We start from the raw sequence: 19,744 nt of genomic DNA on the forward strand, positions 1-19,744 counted from the left end.
AGATATTCTGAGATGAATTGAAACACATATACCAAACCAAACCAAACAACCACACACACCAAAACTTAGGACTTAGGGAATGCAGCAAAAGCAATCTTTAGAGGGAAATTTAGAGCTGTAAACACCCACATTAAAAAGGCAGAAAGATCTCAAATCAATCGTCTAAGCTTCTACCTTAAGAAACTAGGGGGGAGAGAAAGAGCAAACTAAACCTGAAGAAAGGAGGAAGGAAATATTAAAGATTAGAGCAAAAATAAGTGAAATAGAAAATAGAAAAACAACTGGAAAAATAAATCAGTTAACCCAAAGGTTGGCTCTTTAAAAAGATCTCTAAAACCGACAAAGCTTCAGCTATATTGGAAAAAGAGAAAAGGGAGAAGACTTAAATCACTAAATCCTTTGCAACTCATGTTTCTCCTTGTAAGATTTCACCTAAGGCTGGGAAATATAAAAGATGTAAAACCCAAACTATCACTCTTACTTTCTTTTCCAACTCTAGTACAAGACAAAAGTGGAAAAGCTAAACTTCATTTATTTTGAAAATTATTTATTTATTTAAGTAAGTAATCTCTGCACCCAGCGTGAAGCTCGAACTCATGATCCCAAGATCAAGAGTCACATGCTCCGCCGACTGAGCCAGCTAGTCGGCTCCCCTAAACTTTAGCCGACCCTAAACTTTAGATTTAAATGAATTAATGAGTTCACTTAAAAGTGCCTATCCTAGTGCCAAAGACAAATGAGTTGGCTATACAAGGTGTCACTGCCTATCTCTTATCTAGGTTTAAGGGACACTCAAAAGCATTTTATTTATAATGCAGAGTAGAAGTTAAAATGATTTAAAACATTTTTATATGTTGAGTATTTACGTTAATAGTTGATCAAATGCCTACATTTTCTAGCCTGGTATTAATAAGTGAAGCAAGTCTGCAAAGACGACATTAGCTTAAAATGAATGCCTTGATTAGTTCTTTAACAGTCAGCCTCTCCCTCTCCATTCCTCAATGCCACCTGTTCCACCAAGTCTGCCCTTTTCTCATCTATGCAACAGCAATACCCTGCCAATTAACACAGTAGAAGTGTACCTCCTTTGACCAATCCTGAAAGATCCCCTGAGCTTTTTCCTTTAGACACACCTAGTTTTCTCACATAAGTCAACATTGATAAAAATCTGTTAACTAGACTTGAGTGTTGCAAGTAAACACTGGGGAGACATAAAAGGCCCCTTCTATATCTTTCCTTCCAAATACAATCAGAATAATCTGTTAGGGATTAGGAAATTACCAAATACCTACTTATAAAACTGATAACTAGTAACTAATGATTCATAATGTCAAAATTGAAAATTATATTCAATAATAGGGTCATGGCTAACTAAATTACAAAACATCCCCTGGAGGGGGTAACTCACATTTATAAAGCATTTACAGTGCCTAAAGTAGCTTTAGAATTTTCCTTTTTCTCCACAGCAGTCTAGATAAAGAAACTGTAGGTATAACCTTACACTGAAGATAACACAGCATGTAAGAGTCAAGGGGGTCTCTCTTTAGTCTTAATGATTCCAAATCTATCTACTAAATTATGATGCAGCCATATATAAAAGGCTTACAAAGCATCATGGAGATTATTTATAATACACTCTTCCCAGCAGTAAAATGGCATATAAAATTATATACTACAATCTTAAAGGTAAATATACTTCTAAGGGGATTTGGCAAAATAAAAACAGATGATGTACTGGGGTAGTAGGAATGCAATTTTTCATTAGTCATAATATGATTATTATTTACACAAACAATAAAAATTTGAATTAGTTTACCTATTAGACATATAGCCAGGGGAAGTTAAAATAAACAAAAACCCTCACAGAACTAATAACCATAAAGCCAGAGCTCCAGGTACAAAACTGGGAAGTGCAAACTTCCTACAACAAAGGATGCAAAGATGAGTTTCAAAAAATTATCTAGAAAGTTAGCCAATCAGTCAGTTAAGCATCTGACTCTTGCTTTTGGCTCAGATCAAGAATTTGCAGTCTGTGGTATGAGCCGCCTGTCAGGCTCTGAGCTCACAGCATGGAATCTGCTTGGGATTCTCTCTCCTTCTCCCTCTGCCCCTCCCCTGCTTGTGAATCTCTCTCTCTCTCTCTCTCTCAAGTAAAATTTAAAAAATAAATAAGTAAATACATAGCATGTAATAAGGAATAATAATAAATAAGTAATAATAATAATAAATAAATAAATAATAAATAATAATAATAATAAATAAATGATAAAAAATAATAATAAATAAGTAAATGAGCATGAGGATGGAAGGAGAAATCCAATCTTACACTTGCACAGCCTTTTGAACGTTTCAGGATATTGAACCAGCCCTGCATCCCAGGTATAAATCCCACTTGGTCATGGTGAAAAAAATTTATAATGCTTTCTGAACATTTCAAAATGCTATATTACCTAATGATTTAAGGGTGAAGACTTGGGTCTGGAGAGGTTAAGTGAAGAGCCAAAGTTTCATGGCTACCAAATTCAAATTAACACCTAAAGTCCTGCTTATAACCTAGCACAGTGATGTTCACTGTCCTTTAAAGTATAAGGATGGGGTGCCTGGGTGGCTCAGTCGGTTGAGTGTCCGACTTCAGCTCAGGTCACCATCTCACGGTCCGTGAGTTCGAGCCCCACGTCGGGCTCTGGGCTGATGGCCCAGAGCCTGGAGGCTGCTTCCGATTCTGTGTCTCCCTCTCTCTCTGCTCCTCCCCCATTCATGCTCTGTCTTTCTCTGTCTCAAAAATAAATAAACGTTAAAAAAAAAAAAGAAATTTAAAGTATAAGGACTTTGGGGCGCCTGGGTGGCTCAGTTGGTTGGGCTTCCAACTTCAGCTCAGGTCATGATCTCACGGCTTGTGACTTCAAGCCCCGCATCAGGCTCTGTGCTGACAGCTCAGAACCTGGAGCCTGCTTCGGATTCTGTGTCTCCCTCTTTCTCTCTACCCCTCCCCTGCTCATGCTCTGTCTCTCTCTTGTCAAAAATAAATAAAAACAGGGGCGCCTGGGTGGCTCAGTCGGTTAAGCGTCCGACTTTGGCTCAGGTCACGATCTCGCGGTATGTGAGTTCGAGCTCCACGTCGGGCTCTGTGCTGACTGCTCAGAGCCTGGAGCCTGTTTCAGATTCTGTGTCTCCCTCTCTCTCTGACCCTCCCCCGTTCAGGCTCTGTCTCTCTCTGTCTCAAAAATGGATAAACGTTAAAAAAAAATTAAAAAAATAAATAAAAACATAAAAAAATTTTTTAAGTATAAGGACTTTAAAAAATTTCATAAAGAATTTCATATTCATACCAGAATAGGCAAATCTATAGGAAGAGAAAACAGATTAGTGGCTGCCAGGGGCTGAGGAGGGGAAAAGGGAAATGGGGAGTGACTGCTGAATGGGTTCTGGGTTTCCATTTCCGGTGAAGGATGCATGACTCTGAACGTACTTAATGTGACTGACCTGTCAATTTTAAATGGTTAAAACTGTAAATTGTACACTATTTACCACAATGAAAAAGTCTTATAGACATAATAACAGGCATGCTTTTAGTAGACAGTGATTCCAGAAATCTTAAAAGATTACAATCTTTTTTGATTTATTTTTTTAATTGTCCAATTCATCCTTTCAATTTCTGGGATGTGTTTTTATTTTTTTAAGTTTATTTATTTATTTTGAGAGAGAGAGAGAGAGAGATAGAGACAGAGAGAGAGAGAATTCAAAGCAGGCTCTGGACTTAGTGCAGAGCCCAATGCAGGGTTCAAACCCATGAACCCTGATTTTGTGACCTGAGCTGAAGTTTGATGGTTAACTGAGTCACTCAGGCGCCCCGCTGGGATGTGTTAAAAGATTACAATCTTAAAAGAATTCAGTACTGCCTTATATTACTATTTTATTAATCGCAGCAGCAACATACTCTTAAGACATTTAGTCTACAATGTTTGAAGCACATGCCTGATTTCTTTTAAGTCCCCAAGGACTTCATGACCTTCAAATTGGGAATCACAGTCTATGTTCCTTCTTAAACACACACAACAAAATAACTCTTCCTGATGCTTACAGGGCTTCCAAAAGTGATCTTTCAATGAGATAACCATACAGATGCTATCCAACCTTAGAGATTTCAGAGGGCCAGAGCATTAGATTTTATTTTCTGTACAGAAGTACTGTAATGCATTTTAGACTACCCTCCTCCTTAAAATTAATTTGCCACTTAATGTATTTTATAAATTTCTTATAATCTCCTCAGTACATTTTAAATAGTTTCTGTAAGGATAAAAATAAAATAAAACCAACATACTTAGCAACTGTTTACTGTACTCATGGCATCGTAAAAAATTTAAGAAATTTTGAATGGTCCCTATCCCCAAAGGAACCTGAAATATAGTTAGGAATATAAATTCATGAAAACGCAACTACCATCAACTACTTCAAGGACAGCTTAAGAGATGAAAGGAAGCACGCAGCAACATATATTGATTACTTGCCACAGGAACAGGAAGATAAAAACTGCTACAGGGTTTCAGAGAAAGGAGAGATTATTCCAGTCTATGGTGGTATGAAAAGGCTCTACAGGAGAACTGGATTTGAGTGAGTTGCATCTTGGAGAGCAAGCAAGATTTGGGGAAGTGAGGCCAAAAAAAAAAAAAAAAAAAAAAAGAGGATTAGAACATCCCTCATTAAGCTTCATTTAATTCACCACTGCCTACAGAATTCTCATTTCTGTGCAAGGTACCAAAAATGCAAAGATAAGGCGCTCTGCGTGACCGTCGATCAAATTTCCTCTTGCAGGCCTGAAATCCTTCAAAACATACACTGTACAATTAATTATGCCCAACCCCCACCAGAGGAAATAAACGGGACTGGCAAATTTCTGATGACCATTATTTTAAAATAAATCGCAACTCAATCTGCATGCACCCTTCCCAAGAGGTAACTCTCACAGATTACAATAAATCTAATGCATCCTCTTACAAGCTTTCTGTAAGAAATCTTTTTTCAGAAGCATGTGTATTTCCTAATTAATATCACCACTAAAAAATAGAAAGGGACTTGCCCACTGAACACACTTTGGGTACAGAATTAAGGCAAGACTAGGTATCAATAATGCCTGCCACTTCTGCCCCAAGAGTTGTAAAGAGGGTCAGAAGTCTCCCCACTCTGAAGTAGCACTATGAGATTACTGGGCAAAAGCACTTGTACACAATGATTTGTGTCCAAAAAGCTGGTTGGAGGTACGGTAGGGGTGGACATTAGATGAAATTTTATTTTACAATTTTGACTCCATCTTCCAAGGGCTCAATTAGATTGGTCCAGGGTAAGTACCTGATTTGAGCTGGGTAAATCTAAATATCCCACCCTGGCTAAAAGTCCTGGCTACACTGCTATTTTAGGGATTTTTTTCAGCTGAAACTAGGAAATAAAGTCAATCTTTTTCTGGTGGTAGAAGTTGTGAGGGGTGAAACTGGGAGCCATAATGCAGCCACAATTCTTGCCACATGGAGAAAAGGGAAAAGTCATGCAGAAAAAGCAAATACCTCTGAATACTTTTAGGATAAAGCTACAAAATACAAAAAGTTCATACTTTATCAGTCTGAAATATATCAAACCTTTTCCAGGAAGAGAGAAAATGTTATGTTAGTATTAAAGTTACTAGCCTTGTTTGTTCTTGGGTTCAACATGAGTGGCTTGCCTTTCTCTTTTATGTGCAAATGACGACATGCCAGAGTACAAGGAGCGGCAACTACTCTGATCCGGGACAACATCTTTCCTTTCACCTGGGAAAAAAGAAGCAAATAAACTTTTCAGAGAACTGCATGCACATCAGGTATCAGTTTTCAAAAGCAGATATAGAAAGCCTAATTTTCCACACTTGATAAAGCTTTTTCAAAGTACATTTATGTTTCTACAGGTTGCAACGGTTGTAAAAGAGTAATAGTTGGGTGAAGACAAAGACTGACAACACTCTAAGTCCCTGGTTACTCATCATTGCCATTTTGTATATACGGTACACTACAAAATGTGCTAAACACTTATTCTTTTTCTAATCTACCCAAGTGTGACAAGGTATGTATCTCCCATTTATGGGACCAAAAAATGGAGAGATTAAGAAACAAGGTAACATCTAGTAAACATGAGTTCCATGTAAATGGGTGTGGGAGTCTAGGCTGAAGGTGGAAAAGTTAAGTAACAGAAAAGCCTGGAGCATAAACATTTAGAGGAAGAGAAGCTATTCAAATTCTTAACCTAGGGGCACCTGGGTGGCTCTGTCGGTTATGAGGCCTACTTCTGCTAGGCTCAGGTCATGATCTTGCAGTACATGAGCTTGAGCCCCTCCTTGGGCTCTGTGCTGACAGCTCAGAGCCTGGAGTCTGCTTCGGATTCTGTGCCTCCCTTTCTCTCTGCCCCTCCCCTGCTCACACACACTCTCTCTCTAAAAAATAAACATTTAAAGAAATGAAAAAAATAAACCAAAAAACAAACAAATTCTTAACCTAGATGTAGGACTTCAACGTACTAATATTAGTATAATACTATACTTATTTTTATGTAATAATTATATATTATGTGTTATGGATTATGTAATGTACTAAACATTTTTTGTTTTCAAAAACCCTGTTATTTAACATAGAAAAACATGCAAATTGGCTAGAAAACATGTTTTTACCCTTTCCTGTCCATCACAAACACATGGGAATTTTTCAAAATGGAAAATTCTACATACTACATTAAACATTAAATGATACGAATATAATAGATTCTTCTGCATATCAATTCTCCCACCAAAAATCAACCTGCAATGCCCATTTATCGTAATTATTACAAATCATTGCAATGATCCCGCAATAAGTTCTTAGTGGAATTTGTAGTTTTTGAGAAATCAAGGGTTTGTATGGGGGGGGTGCAGCAAACCGTTTACATTGGGATTATTTTTTAAGTGAAGTGAAATTCACATAACAAAACTTGCCATTTTCAAGTGAATAATTTGGAGGGATTTAGAAAAGCTATTATGTTGAGCAACCCCACATCTAGTTCCAAAATATCACTATCCCAGCAGAAAACACTGTACCCATTAAGCAGCTTTTCCCCTCCCCCAGTGTCCATAAACCACCAATCTGCTTACTGTCTTTATGGATTTACCTATTCTGGGTATTTCATATAAATGTAGTGTATAAGTACGGCCACAAAAACAAGAAATCTATATAAGAACATCAAAAATCATGAGAGATGGGGATGGGGGGATGGGAGGATAGGACAGATGTTTAAAGGTACTAACCTGTAGTGACAGTCTTAAGAGATAGTAACTCCTAGAGATCTAATACATGATATAGTGAATATAGACAACAATACTGTATTATAATCATCACACTTGCTAGGAGACTACATCTTAATTGTTTCAACCACCAAAGAGAAATGATATAACATTAGAAGCAATAAATATCACTACAATGGCAATCATACTACAATATATAAATATATCAAATTAACATGTTGTACATCTTAACTTTATACAGTGTTTTATGTCAAATATACTTCAATAATAATAGTAATAAAGAATTACAAGAGATATACAACAAAATAATTGGGCCACTTTAAAAAGTTAATGTCCTGAAAGACAAACACTAAGGAACTACTGCAATTTAAAGAAGACTAAACATATGACAACTAGATGCAAAACCTAAATCAAAAAAAAAAAATGCTATAAAGGACATTTATTGGGACAACTGGCAAAACTGAAACATGTACCATAGCTTACATAAAAGTTTTGTAAAATTTTAAATTTCCTGAATTTGATAACCATATGTAAGAGACACCTGTGTTTCGAAAACACACAGTGAACTATTAAGGGGCCAAGAAGTATGATGTATGCAACCAAAGCCTTTCAAGTTATTTCAAAATAAATTTTAAAAAGACAGAAATTGAAATGGTAGCATTGATCATGTGTTTGTGTGGCTCTTCCAGGAGAGACAGCATTATGTGTCACGATTAAAACTTTAGTACCAGAAGACTGAACTAGTATTTGCAGTATATTGGTGAGGTAGGCACATCTAAAATAATACGGGATACTTTTTACTTTAAATCAAAGAAAATCTGAAAAAAAAAAGCATTTTGTAATCAGCACTTGTTGTATAGTAAGAAATGTATTTGGTTTTTGTCCCCGGTTTCTGGAACAGAGTTCCTAAAAATCTTTGGAATTTCCTGCATGATAGGAGTATTTTCTGTTATTCATAAGCCACCCATTTTGAGGTGACCCAGGGTGGACCACTACAAAGCCTCAGGGAAGAGCTGGTCACCAGAAACACCAAGCGATTAGAGAGCAGGAATTTTCAGCCCCACTCCGGAACCCTCCAGAAAAGGGAAGTGGGCAGGGGCTAGAGACTCGTGAAGAAGGAGATCTGCCAAGCTTTCAGGTTGAACACACCTAGGTGCTGGGGGTTGGCACACTCAGGGAAGGCAGGGAAGCCCCACATCCTCCCCTGACTCCCATCGATACCCAGTTCTACGGATCTCTTCCATCTGTTCCTGAGTTGCATCCTTCTATAATAAACCAGTAAAGGCAAGTAAAGTATCTCTCTGAGTTCAATGTGCCATTATAAAATCATCCAATTTGAGGAGGGGTTTGTGGGAAGCCTCAGTTTATAGGTCAGAAGTATAGGTCACAACCTGGACTTCCAATTGGCATCTGAAGTAGGGACATCTTTTGCGACTGAACTCTTAACCTGTGGGATGTGAAGCTATCTGCATTTGGACAGCGTCAGAATGAAGTTAAATTAAAGGACACCCAGTCAGCATCTGCTGAGAACTGGTGAATTGCTGGGTGTGGGGGGAAAAATTCCCATGTTTGGTGGCCAGAAGAATTGAGTCTGCAAGTAAGGAGAATTAGTTTTTCCTTTCAGAAGTTAAGATCAGCACTCTAATACATGAAATCTACTTTCAACTCCTGGTTAAAGTTTTGCTATCAAACACTGAATTTAGTCTGTTTAATAAAGATAATACCACCTGTCAAATCTACCTTACAGATAATTTTGATGATCAAATGAGAGAATATATCCAAAAAATATATAGATGTTATATCACTTAAATTACTTTATTAGTAAGTGATAGTAAAATAAAATATAAAAGTAATTTTAACAGTGTCTTTAAAACAGCAGGCATGACGGGGCGCCTGGGTGGCTCAGTCGGTTGAACACTGGCTTCGGCTCAGGTCACGATCTCACGGTCCGTGAGTTCGAGCCCCGTGTCAGGCTCTGTGCTGACCGCTCAGAGCCTGGAGCCTGTTTCGGATTCTGTGTCTCCCTCTCTCTCTGCCCCTCCCCTGTTCATGCTCTGTCTCTCTCTGTCTCAAAAATAAATAAACGTTAAAAAAAAAAAAACACAGCAGGCATGAGTAAAAAACAAACAAACTTAAGGGGAAAAAATTCTGCCAAAATTAGAACCAAGGACTAAGAGACAGGTAGCCTTAATATCATCTGGGGAGGCAACAAGATAAAATGTTACGTTATGCAGATGTGATAGAAGGAGAGTGAAGTAAAAAAAGGAACCAAAAGGCAGGGCTTCCAATTTTTAATCAACATGCAAAATCAAGCTGCCGGCTTATGTGAGTTTCTGGGATACTGAGATATGCCTGTGGTTTCTCCCCTGGTGTGTCATTCACATGGCCTTGCCCTGGAACTTACTCTCTGCTGTTTACAAACTGGACTGGGACAGAAACTGCTAGGTCACTGGCTGCGGGAGACTACTCACCTTAGCCTCTTACTTGGGGTCAAAGGAAGCAATGCAAAGGAGACTGAAATTAGACAGAGGTCATGACTAGGGGCAACGAGGACAAGCTTTGTAGTCAGACCTGAGTCTGAATCTGGACTCGGCTCATCACCATTTTGCAATCAGTGGTGTCACCCAGGCATTCCCAAATGGTCTCTGAATTGGTGTTCATCTGGGACACGTTTTTTCACGGGTCTGTGGCCAAATGAGAAAAATTGGGACAATGCGATACAGTCTTTCATAAAACAAAACTTATGGTCTTTGTTTTTGTGTTCTAATTACGATCTTCATACCTTTTTAGTGATAAAAAAAAATGTCCTTTCTTTTATGAAAAGACGGGCATTGTAGACTGTGGTAGTTTTTAAAAAGGTCATTAACCTTGACAGAATTAAAAGTTGGCAGTCTATGTCTGGTCCCAACTGTCCCCCTGGGCATGCTTGCCCAAGAAGTCCCAAAGTCTGGGAACCACCGCCTTACAAGTCTTACTTCTCTTATCAATGAACTAGCGGAGGGCAAACTCTATTGGGCAGAGCTGTGTGTAGTAATCAGGTATTTATAAAGTATCAAGCAATTAGAGCTTTATCATCACCATTAAGAGCCTGACTACTTGACGTGAAGATTTATTCAATAAAATCCATATCCAGGCAGGTCAGCAGTAGTCAAAGACAAGCTCTGGGTTCAACTACCAGATTTAAATCCAGGGTTGGCCAGTGCTAGCTCTGTGATTTTGAGTAAGTCTGTTGCAGTCTTCTCATCATTCAAGTGGGGATGATAAGCAACAGGGCCTACTAAACAGTACATTTTAAGATTTAAATTAGATAATCCATGTAAGATGCTTATCACAGTGCCCTCTAAGTGCTTCAATGTTAGTTACCTAAGCACTACTAGTGGTAGTAAGAGACTAAGGTGGTCAGAAGGTGCCTCTTGAATGCCTGTGAGTATCTGCATCAACATCTTCTGGTGTGAAATCCTTATTAAGAGGCTGTAAGGATGATCATGGTTAGCATTTATTTACACGATTTCAAATGAAATCTCTAGGTCAATAATGAGAATGTGGATGGCATACAGGTCCAGGCAACATCAAATGTCATCCTAAACAACATCTACAGAATCAATATAGTATTTTTCATTACTTTTGAAATTTGTACATGTTGATCAACAGAAATGATATGCAGCCATACAATCAAAATGGTGACTTTAAAATAAAAGTTAACTTTTAATAAAATAGGTTTTTAGAAAATCATATGTAGAGTGATTTTGACATTTAGTACGAATTTTGTCCTCCCTCTAAAATTAATCCTCAGTAAACTATTACAGGTTTCAACATTACTTGTTTTAAAATATTACTAAGTTTGTCAAAAATTCACCAACATAAATTAGAATTTTAGTTTAACTTAACATAAATTTTAATATAGTTGAGAAGAGCTTATTTTTATAGGAAATTAAATATACTTTATGGCATTATAGAAATTAATTTACAAAAGAAATTCTCAAATGGTAAATGAGTTTTTCTTTTATGAATTTTTTAACGTTTTCATAACAAATGTATGAAAGAAAAAACATTACACATAAACACCTTCTAAGGGTGAAATCTGTAAATGCTTCTTTCTCAGGAATAACTATTGAGCAAGGGTATATTTAATTCTCAAGAGAATGAAGAACTTCTACAAAAGCATAGCCCAATATTCCCTATTAACCTATGATAAAGGTTATAGCAGCATATCTGGCCGTTATGCCTAACTTCTCATTAAGTCTTTATAACTACCATAAAAGAGTCAGATACAGGTTACAAATCAGAGTTCAAACCTAATTAAAGGTTCAATATTAGAAGCCAAGAGTTAAACTGTTTTTTTCTATATTTCTGCAAACCATGTAACATAGTAACATGTAACTCAATTAGTTTTAGTAATTACACAGTAGATTCTATACTTATCTATATTTTGTATAACTACTATAATTAGTATATATATATGTATACACACACACACACACACACACACGCTCATACAATACAAGGGCAGCTGAGGAGGGGTAAATGTGGGCAACCATTTCTTCTCTAACTTCCAGAATGCCTGGAAACTAAAGAATAAATTTATGAGTGATGAATAAATTTTAAAATTAAAATTCATGAGTACAACTCTGCAACTAGCTCAACAACATGAACAATGCTTAAGAAGCGTACAAGGCAAGGTTAAGAGGGGGCTGGAGCTGTTATGGTAAATTGCCTGATTCTGCTTGAGTTCAAATCCAGGCTTTGCTACCTAAAACCCGGGATCTTGTGCAAGTTACTTAACCTTCTTAAGCCTGAGTTTATTCACTTGTAAAGGGGAAATAACAGTACCAACCTCAAAGTTATTTTGAAAAGACTCACGTAGAGAGTAGTGTCCAGACCGTAACTGACAATCAATAGTGCTTCCATTGCTACCAATAGCAACACTAAAAGAAACAACAATGCTATTATTTTGCCAGAAGTGATTGCCACAAGCATCAGGAAGGTAAATCTGATAGGAGGTAACACTACGTTTTGTAAGGAAGCACTACTGTTAAGATTTTTATTTTGAAAAAAAAATGTATTGTTTTGATTATGCTTCTCATTAAAAGGCAACAAGCTTTCTGGAATTATTTTCGTAAGAAAGAAAGTCAATTCCAGGATCGAAAATGTAACACCACCACACAAGCAGAAGTGGTTACCACCAGCGTCAAAGGAACACCTGCCAGTCCTGGTCTACTTATGACATTTTGCCTGACAGAACTGTTCCAATCTTAGAACTTTCTAGCTCCTAACAAACTTCCTTTAAAGCGAGGAACGAACACACACACACACACACACACACACACACACGAACGAGCGCGCGCGCGCACACACACACACACACACACAGCGCCTAACTCCTGTCATTAATTCATCCCTGCAGAAAGACATTGGTAATAGGTGTCTAGCCACAAAATCGGGTGTTCAAAGGGCGCGGAAGGGAGCGATGCTCGGGTTCTGGAGGCCACAGGATCTCACTCCGGGGCGGGAAGGGGGCCACCCTGGGACCAGCGAGTCTAGAAACGGGGAAGTCGCGCCCCAAAACCGTGTCCGGGGAAGAGCCGCGGACGCTGGAACTGGGGACCGCTTCAACCTGACCACTCCCCCACCCTCAGCCCCGACCCCAAGAACCCCTTCCCATTGCCTCGCCCCGCCCATCCGCTAAACGGGTCCGTGCCGGCCGCCCACACGGAAGCCGGCCGCAGGTCCGCAAACGGCTTCATTGGCCGGACAGGAGGAGGCCGGCGCCCGCTCCCCTCTCGGAGCTCCCGCCCTGGCCCCGCAGTGCCAAGCCTCCCGCGACGGCGCGCCACGCGAAGCCTTACCCCAAGTCTCGCCCCGCGACAGGTGGTGCTGCCGGCGGAGAGGCCGCGGCCCTGCCGCCCACCCAGGCGATGCTCAGCTGCGGCCGAGTCCGGCCCTCCCCTTCCCGAGCTTCGCGGAGCCGGCGCTAGCTCAGGCTCCGACTGGCAGGGGCGGCCAACAGCCGGCGAGGCAGCCTAAGTACGGCGGCGTAACGAGCAAGGGAGTCGAGAGGCCGGCCGGCGCGGCCTGGGGCGGAAACTGACGGGCGCGCGGACCAATGCGGAGGCAGAAAGCCGGCCCCGGAGGGCGGGGCTGTGGCTGAGGCTTCGCGGCCCGCGCGCCGGGGTTCCTTCCCCTGGGCGCTTTCCTCGGTCTGTTTCTTTGAGGTTTCTGTTTTGAGGCCGGGCGCGCGCCCGTGTGCACTCGATCCCGAGGAATGCGAGAGGGGCGGTGTGGAGTAGGAGTCCGGAGATACAGGCGACGCCCGTCGTTCCACGAAAGGAACGGAGGCTGGTTTACAGCGGACCTCGCATCCCTGGGGCTGCGGGGATACTCGAGTTGATGGCTGCGCGTTCGCGCGAGAAGAGGCTTTGCGCAGGCGCGGGCGGGCTGGGGGATGTCGGCGGGTACCAGTCTTCCCAGTCCCCAGGAGGCGAGAGAAAGGCTGGGAGTTTGGGTCCATCCTGAACAGCCCATGGAGGCAGGCAGAGGATGAAGGAGAGATTAAGAGCTGGATACAGGTCAGGAGACTAGAGAAGCAGAAGAAGGGGAACCCAGGAAATGCGAGGCCTCCGCACTTTAGGGGCGACTTCTGTTTCTGAGCTCTTTTTTGTGTCTCCTCGCTCTTTTGCAGAATTCTTTGCTGCTCTCCACGCCTGTTAGCACAGTTACTGGCCTGCGAGGAATTTACCAATCCCTATCGTCACAGTCACCATAAATAGTTCAATGTTCTCTCAGAAGAGCACTGGAACCCTACATTGTCATCTTGAAAGCGGCAGGGACTGCACCTTAATACATCCTCACTCACTCACGGTTATGACATTGGAGGCTATTTCTTCACTTTTTTTCAGAAAATCTTATAACCAAAACTTCTTGGCTGTAACTGAGTTTACTTTTGAAGTATGGTAATAATTTTAAAGTGAAAGTGTGAAGGGTAAAAAAAGAGTCAAGGAAGATGGAATAAGAAAACGGAGTGATGGAAATGTAAGGTAGAGAAAAATGAGCGGAAGTTGAGAAAAGAGAGTTATCCATTCTTAAACTTACAATTACGTGAAATCTGGAGCAGCCGACCACTATGAGATGGAAGGGTGGGGCATGCTTGGAAACACCGCAGTTAGTTGATAAATGATAGATATGGCTGCTATAGTAACCATCTCAGTAAAAGAAGGACTATAAGTAACCATCACCTAAAAATAACCCTGCTCGCAAGGAATGGTCAAGAATATCAATCGGAATGAGAGAAACTTCAAAAATTACAAAAGTCATAAATGCTCCATTAATAGAGGTAAAATTGTTTTGTCTTTGAAAGACAGTTCGTCCTACATTAGAATAACCCATGGATGGGACTTATTTTTGTTAAATTGAGATGATTTCATTCCTTAAATGAAATACTTGTTAATGTCAATGAGGCATACACTACTGTTTGGTGGCCCACCCCAATACATTTTTCCTCCCGAGTCCCTTTGGTGACTGGTCTGAGGCTTCTTATTCAAGACAGCATATGGCTATTGAGTACCTGAAAAGTGGCTAGTCTAAATTGAGATGCACACTGAGTATGAAAACAGTACAAAAAAGAATGTAAACCATGTATGTTGATTTTTTTAAATGTTTATTTCTTCTGAGGGAGATGAGGGATAGAAAGAGAGGGTGTGAGAGAGAATCCCAAGCAGACTCTGTGCTGACAGCACATGGGCCTGGAACCCACGAACCACGAGATCATGACATGAGCTGAAACCAAGAGTCAGACGCTTAACTGACTGAGCCACCCAGGCACCCCTCTTGATTTTTTAAAATATTGATCACACGTCAAAATCTTTGGAGAATTTTGGTTAAATGAAATTTATTAAAATTACTTTCCTCTCTTTTTACCTTTTTCATGTGACTACTAGAAAATGTAAAATTGCATATGTAGGTCCCATTTGTGGCTTGCATATATTTCCATTGTATAGTACTAGTCCAAGAGGACCCTGTTAGAGTCACATACATGGAAGCTGCTGGGCAAGACTTCTGGAAAGCCGTTTAAAAAATAAGCTCAACTGGTATATGCCTTTGGCTTTTTTGCTTCATTCCACTTCTTACCAGAAATGTTTGGAGGCGTGGCAGCCATCATTGCACCATAAGATGACAAACAAATGGATGAAGGCTTACACTCTAAGGGTATTGTCAGGATTAAAGAACTTGGATCCCTGATAGTATTATTGAGCCACATTCCACCATGGTTCCTAGCCCCATATTTCTTACTTTGTGAAAAATAAGCCTCTGTTTGTATAAATCAACTCAAATAGGGTTTTCTGTTGTTTGGAGCTAAAAATAATTACTAACAATTACTGTTAACATGCACGAAAATCGTGCTCCTTGCCATAGTATCTTAGTTATATACTTCTTTCTTTAAAATAGTTCATAACTCAAAAAAAAACAGCTCATAACTCAAATTGAGGATATCAAATCTGAAGTAGTAGGAGCACTAGTAGTAGTAATGATAATAATAGATTTTCCACATATCTGTTTTCAGTCATATGGACTGAGTAACCCAGATCTCACTGAAAGTAATATATAACTTATAGGATATGTTCCTTTAATGTCTTCTCAAATCCAGAATTTTGTAAGTTCTCAAGTTGGCCCCAAGGGCTTCATCTGCTTGATCCAGAAGTGCAATCCTTATGGTACAATAAATTAGGGGAAGGCTATGTATAATCCTCAATTTCAATTTTGCTGGAATTAAGCAGATAATTTATTACTTAAATATTGCTTATTATAATACTCAAGCTAAATTTTACTTGGTGCTGTGAGCACAGAAATGACTGATTGGGTAAGTTATAAGAACTTAGCTTTTAAGGAGAAATTTTTGATGCTAGAAGTCAATAAAGTGGTTAGCTTTAATGGGGGGTTGGCTGAAAAGAGACAAGGGAACATTCTATATCTCAGTCTGGACTATGACTACATATGTGTACATATGTTAAAATTCATCACACTTGAGTGAGGTACTTATACACTTCAATGCATGAATTTTATCTCTACCCTAACCAATACAAAATAAACCTTTTGTATTGTGCATTGCTGTTTCTTTTGGAGTAAATGTCCCCTGTTGAAGATCCAGTACCTTCATTTTAGGCTTCTTCCTTGGTAACCTCCACTGGACCTCTTAGAAAAAGTGAGGGACCATTCCTGACTGTCCAGAGTGTAGCTCACTGGACCCTGTAGAGTTGTCAAAATGACCGTGCAGACAATACAAGCCTAGAAAGAAGGTACAAGCTCTTCCAGAAAGGATGGATTACAAAGCAGGACATCTGGTAAAACAAAGTGCCAAGACCCAAGTTAACGGGAAAGTAGGAGGAAGAAATAGGTATAGGGCTTGGTCACTCAACTAAGGGAAGGGCATAGGTATGGATAAGTTTGTATAAGTCTTGCACTGTTGTGAGCTGAAGCTGCTATTTCAGTTTGTCTTCAGGTTGGCTAGTCCACTTGTGAAGTAGGAGGAGCCTTAAAGGGGCAGGCTTCCAGGGCACACTTGGCCAGGCGACTTCCCTAAAAACCCTTCAATAGGCAGCTTAAAGTGGAAGGTATGCCAGTTATCTCAAGATGGGCACACTCTTGCCCATCTTCCTAAAAATTAAAGGAAGATGCTTGGAGAAACTTCTGTACCAGTTGCCATGAAAATAGAGTAGCTTTATTTCATCGAAGCACCAAGTGTGTTTCCTTAAGGAAAATCCATATTATTGAGTTTTCAGAGAATTATGGAAGGTTATTCTCCTTATAATGAGAATATATGTAGTAGGATCATTGGTTTTAGGTTGGCACATCATCTATAGCAAAAGTAGATAGATTGTGCTAATCATGTGTTTAGATTTACACAACTCCATCTGCCTTAGAATAGAAAACATTAATAATGAATGCTGACTGCACCACTGGGAATTATCCTTCAATAAATTAGGGTCATTAAAAATGCAAACTCTTTAAAAATAAAAGAGAAAGTAAACTGTATATCTAAAGGCATTTGTGTCCAGTCAGCCTGGTTTGGAAGTGAGACATAAAAGCATTTGATGTTAAAAAGAAAGAAAGAAAGAAAGAAAGAAAGAAAGAAAGAAAGAAAGAAAGGCATTTGGTGTAGGTACTGTCATTAAAAAAAAAAATGTGGGTTTTTTTTTTTTAATGTTTATTGATTCCTGAGAGAGAGAGAGAGAGAGAGAGAGCATGAGCAGGGGAGGGGCAAAGAGTGAGGGAGACACAGAATCCAAAGCAGAATCCAAAGCTGTCAGCACACAGCCCGATACAGGACTCGAAACCATGAACCATGAGATATAACCTGAGCTGAAGTCGAAGGCTTAACTGATTGAGCTATCCAAGAGCCCCCAAAACAATGTGTTTTAAAGTACAATGAAGTGCCAGGGTGCCTGGGTGGCTCATTCTGTTGGACATCCTACAGATCAGGTCATGATCTTGCAGTTCACAGCTTGTGAGTTCCAGCCCCTCCAGCCCCCCTTTGGCGCCCACTTCAGATCTTCTGCTGTCTCCCTCTCTCTGCCCCTTCCCTGCACATGCTCTCTCTCTCTCAAAAATAAATAAACATTAAATGTTTTTTTAAATAAAATACAATGAAGTGCCAATGATGGTAATTATCACTTAAAAAAGTACTAACCATTTTTATATAATTAAAATAATGTAACTTTTCAGCATATCTAAAAGACTAAACTACTACTGTAACTAAGCAGTAATTAATACCATAATAAGCAATACCTTCATTACCAAAATATTCTTAAGGAGAGTTCTAGAAACTTTTGTGAAGCACAAAGAAGGTAATATCATAGGCTTATTAACAATAGAAGAACCTCTACTCCTTAAAGAAAAATAACACTTTGGTGTTTGTGGATAATATTTTACCTCTTGATTTTTATCTAGAACTTAGGTAACCTGAAGAGAGTAAAGTAAAATTTGCTAGCATCACGTCATTGTGGCACAACCTTCTTTCTTTCTCTTTCTTTCTTTCTTCCTTCCGTCAGCACAGAGCCTGACACGGGACTCAAACTCATGAACTACAAGATCATGACCTGAACTGAAGTCAGACACTTAACCGACTAAGCCACCCAGGTGACCCAATATCTTCTTTCTTTTATGAAGGTGATTCAGTCTTACTAATGCCACCTCTAAAATTTTCTGGTTGTTTGGTGTTATTCATTCTAAATCCTAGTCTCTCTTCATGATTATCTAATAAGCCCTTAAGAGAGGACTGGAGGAGCAGCTAGATTGGCATCGAAAGATTGTTAGAAAAATGAAATCTATATCCCCACCCCAGACCTACTGCATCAGAATCCAACATGGTCATGCACTTTAGCATTTGGGAAGCATGGAGGACCCCTGAAGTTCTAGATTCTGTGAACTCATGCTGCTGTGAATGAATTTTTATGTCTAGATATGGGATAATGAGAAACCCACGACACTTTCTTTACCTTCAAGAAGTTGCTGTGCCAAGGCAAAAGCAGTTCTTTCCTTCCCACAATGAGAATATGTTATGCTTAAACCACAAGCAGTACGATTTTATTGTTCATTCATCAGATGTGTAGTTATGATCTAGGCACCAGGTAGAATGTTTGCACCAAATAGAATGTATGCAAAGTCTCTGGCTGATGTCAGGGAAAAAAATCCCAGAAATGTTTGCCTTTATTATTCAAAAAATGTTCCCGGTATCTTGAGCATAACTTTACATACAGTCTTAATAGACCCCACATGCTTCATGGTTCTTAGACTACATGGGATGAAAAGGTACCTCTGAGATTCTATCTCTTGGGGGCATTACAGGGACACTTTTCTATAAAGTTTTCAAGCTTTCTGTGGCCAAGAGAGTAACTATAATAGATAACAGTAATTTAAGAAAAAACATGAATTAATAACTTGGGCTTAAGTTATTTTACTCCTAATCCTAGTCAATATATTTTACTACTAAGCAATAAATGGTGGGTTCTTTGGCACAAGGGATATCAGAATCCTAAAAACAGCTTTGATGTTGTTAAATTGAATATGTCATATCTGTTAGATCAATAACATGTGGTCTAACCATAAAAGAAATCTCCTAGGCATGCCTTTCCTTCCATTACTGTTTGCTTTAGACTTGCTAGCATTCTGAAATGTTTCTCAAAAGTGAGTCACCCTCCACACCAAGCTGCACTCCTGGGCTGGGAATTCTTCCAGATATCCTTACCATGGCCACTGGCTATCTCATGAATGTCTGGGGAACCCAACACCTCCCTGGAGGTTTGACTCAATACTGATGGTTCATATTAGAATTTGATCATCTTAGGGTCTGCACCAATTTCAGCAATTAATTGGAGCATTCTGGTTTTTAATTAATTAATTAATTTTTAAAAAAAATTTTTTTCAACGTTTTTTAATTTATTTTTGGGACAGAGAGAG

General features: G+C 39.4%; 1 protein-coding gene across 4 annotated transcripts in view; it reads right to left on the minus strand.

Annotated features, from left to right (window-relative positions):
* Positions 1-13,326, minus strand: part of ME2 (malic enzyme 2) — a 58,888-nt gene extending 45,562 nt beyond the window's left edge. Inside the window, exons 1-2 of one of the 4 annotated variants that reach the window (XM_049620000.1) lie at positions 13,141-13,326; positions 5,679-5,798 (exon numbers count right to left, since the gene is read on the minus strand). In XM_049620000.1, the coding sequence (XP_049475957.1) occupies positions 5,679-5,786 (108 nt within the window). In that variant the 5' untranslated portion in view covers positions 5,787-5,798; positions 13,141-13,326. Of the gene's footprint in view, positions 1-5,678; positions 5,799-9,765; positions 11,188-12,128; positions 12,933-13,140 lie in introns of those variants that run through there. The other 3 variants (XM_049619996.1, XM_049619998.1, XM_049619997.1) reach the window with 3 other exon arrangements.
* Positions 13,327-19,744: the final 6,418 nt, after the last annotated feature.

This window comes from Panthera uncia, assembly GCF_023721935.1.
Source record: "Panthera uncia isolate 11264 chromosome D3 unlocalized genomic scaffold, Puncia_PCG_1.0 HiC_scaffold_8, whole genome shotgun sequence".
NCBI classification, from domain to species: Eukaryota; Metazoa; Chordata; class Mammalia; order Carnivora; family Felidae; genus Panthera; species Panthera uncia.